The sequence below is a fragment of the Opisthorchis viverrini genome, assembly GCF_000715545.1.
Source record: "Opisthorchis viverrini unplaced genomic scaffold opera_v5_196, whole genome shotgun sequence".
NCBI lineage: Eukaryota > Metazoa > Platyhelminthes > Trematoda > Opisthorchiida > Opisthorchiidae > Opisthorchis > Opisthorchis viverrini.
The window spans coordinates 655,238-658,390 of record NW_008751851.1 but is presented as its reverse complement, the minus strand read 5'-3'; the positions used below and the strand labels follow the sequence as shown (position 1 = coordinate 658,390).

The 3,153-nt window shown below is 44.6% G+C and overlaps 1 protein-coding gene across 1 annotated transcript in view; it reads left to right on the top strand.

The window, feature by feature from the left end:
- Nucleotides 1–994: 994 nt before the first annotated feature.
- The window catches only part of T265_14441 (hypothetical protein), a gene marked incomplete at both ends in the record, with an annotated part of 18,673 nt that continues 16,514 nt past the window's right edge, over nt 995–3,153 (top strand). Inside the window, one exon of the mRNA XM_009173639.1 lies at nt 995–1,733. Coding sequence (XP_009171903.1) covers nt 995–1,733 — 739 coding nt within the window. The remainder of the gene's footprint in view (nt 1,734–3,153) is intronic.

Sequence of the window (3,153 nt, the reverse complement as noted above, 5' to 3'; positions counted from 1 at the left end):
TCTGAGCGTTCCAACACCCTTACTTCCGCTAGGTCGGAGTGTGAAGTCACATTCATTACCATATACCCGGAATGTGAATATAAAATGCGTGATTGTGGTGATAACAAGAGAAATATTTGGAAACAGGTTGCATGAAATGTGGGAATTCATTGGAAAAATTGGTGCTGCTCTTGCACCAAATTCAGTGATGGATTGCACAGATAGTGCTTAAAAACGAAATTCGGTGGGGTGAGGAGCTACATGAATGTCAGAAATTTTCAGTATGTCGAACTCTAGAGTCAAAAAACGGAAACTGTCCCACTAGTTTTCGCGTACCACATAGCTGACTTCTTGAAGTAAACGCATCCATGAATGGCGAATCAGGTCCGTTTCGGGTATCTAACTATTATGAATGGTAACAGAGGGATTGAAAAGATTCTCAGGGAATGACTGTCAGTCACATTGATGTAGAGATATCGAATTGATCTAAACGCTAAGTTTCACTACAGTTATCGGAGAAGCGAACACACACCTTGTGGGACTGTATTTAAGCAAGCTGTTCTGTAACTTGGGTCTATTTGTGATCAAGTGAATTTCAAGACCGATGAAATGCGAAGGCGTGAATTCAAATGTTCCTAAACAAGAAGCTCGTTCAGACGGAGAAGCAATAGAACCCTATACCTTGGTACTACATATCTTAAATTCTACGGTCACGTATCCACACTTTAGGTAATGACTGTGCGATAAATTTCGCAGGCTGAAACAGTCTGTCTTTCAGCTAGGATTCAATTCACTCTTCGCGTCTTCTGATCACCATACCTAAGCATCTGAAGTAAGTGTAGGGAAAGAACCTGTATTGCTTTTGTAACCCTATCAAGTCCTGAACACAAAAAGTGTATGGTCCACTTTCAACCTTGCACCATGAGCTTTTCTGAATAGGCAGATACACCACCTGGATACTGAACTGAGTTACAACACGCTATCTAACCCGTTGTTCTCTGACAGCTCGTCTCCCATGCAAACGGATTTTATCACAGCTCAACCCTACGGACTGGTTCCGAGTTGCAACCCGAATCCCGTTCCCGCACCCACATCAACTTCCTGTCTGTACGGCACGTATCCACTCGTTCTGTCCGAGGGCGGCACACACGTATCCACGATGGATTATGGTGTACAACCTCTTCGTTCCCTCCCGTTTGCCCCCAGCAATTCGTCTGCCTTCAATTCAAACCTGTTTGCTGGGATTCAGGCTTTCCAGACGACCTACAAACATTCTGATCATGGTGACAACAAACCAAAGGACTCCTATCCACAATGCACTGGTCAAATTAAACCAACCGATTATCACAGAGATTATGATTTCTTCACACCGAAAGTGTCTCACAGCCACACCAAGTTGCTACCTGATTGCGAGACCTACACCTTTGTACCGGCAAATTCGCTGACGGACAATGATCCGTTCGGCTCAGTTACTTCCGACGCCAATCTACAAACACCGGACGATTCAAAAGCTTTTGGTTCTCTTGCTGTCTCCATGCACCCAAATGGTCTGCAATCTTCCGCACCGGCATCACCGCGAATGAAAGAGAAGTCGAAGAATGCGGCGCGCACAAGACGGGAGAAGGAGAATGCGGAATTCTACGAATTGGCCAAACTGTTGCCCCTTCCCAGTGCAATAACTTCCCAACTGGACAAGGCGTCCATCATTCGACTGACCACAAGCTATCTGAAAATCCGTTCGAATTTTCCCGACGGTAAGTAGTGTGGGCGATAACCAAGTATCAGTATCTCGAAGGGGTGTGTGTGTGTGCGAGTTGTTGCCATGGTCATATCGTATTATCTGGAGCATATCATACACTTCGAATATGAGTTACTCGGTTCCTCAAACGTAACCGCAGACGGTGACACTAGTTCTCTTATCACACAATTATCGGTCTGGATTTTTTCAAGGTTCAGAGTTCACTTGCGATTAAGGTCTGTCGGATTATGCAGAGATTGAACGACGATCGAACAGTAGGTTATCACATGAAATTACAGCACGAAAACCAAGCAAGACCTAGTGACTGTGACAAGCATAAACTTGGTGGTGCTTTTAATTGCTACTCAAATTACCTGGTGGGTTACTTGAGTTTTCTCTCACGTCTTATTGACTGACGTCAGTAGTCTGCACTGTTAAGATTTCGATGTTAGGGATTTACGCTCGACAAACCATCAGGGCGATGGGCTGAGCTGTGTTCGACTGAAACCCAATGCTCGTCGACGGAATTTATTGCATAGTCTCTTGACGTTCGTCGTCACGATCGACACAAAAGGTCAACCTGAAAACCGCGGCTGTGTGCTTGTTTTTTAAGCATTCGAGGCTTAAACTTTCTTGCAGGAGAATGTAATGGGCCTGTCGTCAAATATGTCGAATGCGACTGAGGAGGATGGGGGTGAGAATGCAACATTTTGGCCGTCTTTGTGCTGCTTTTTATTACTCAATTCCTTGCTCCTTTTCCAGTGTAGCCATACTTTTATGAAGTCACCTATCGTAACAGGTACCATTAAAACGATGTCTGGTAAACATATTATGATGCTGCTTTTTATTACTCAATTCCTTGCTCTTTTTCCACTGTAGCCATAGTTTTATGAAGTCACCTATCGGAACAGGTACCATTAAAACCATGGTCTGGTAAACATATCATGCAAGGTGGCCATACCTACCGATAGTGGGGCCGATTTTATTGCCAACACTATGGGCAACGCAGGACATTAGGGTCTGTGAAACCCGTGCGGTTGAATGAAGAAACCAGTCAAGTTCAAGTCTATGGAGAAGTCCAATTCACCATCCGAACACAACTTGCCGGTCGGTGAACGACCTTGTTGAAACACCCGTCTAATGATTACTACAGTGTGACACGTGACCTTGGAAACTGAAATGTGACACTAACCCGTCTAATGACAGGGTGATTTTCCAACGAGGAGCAGAACAATGGAGATTTGCTTGTTTTCCGCAAAAATTGGGGTTCCTGTTACAGATAATAAATTCAGTTGGAAGAACTCCATACCACTGAATATGAACTGCATAGTTGTAGGTGACTAATGTCAGTTCCCGTCAGAGCAAGTACCCCGTTGCTCAGGGCGGACAGTCCCACCTAGCTGAGCCAGTAGGATGTCTTGATAACCAAACTTTAG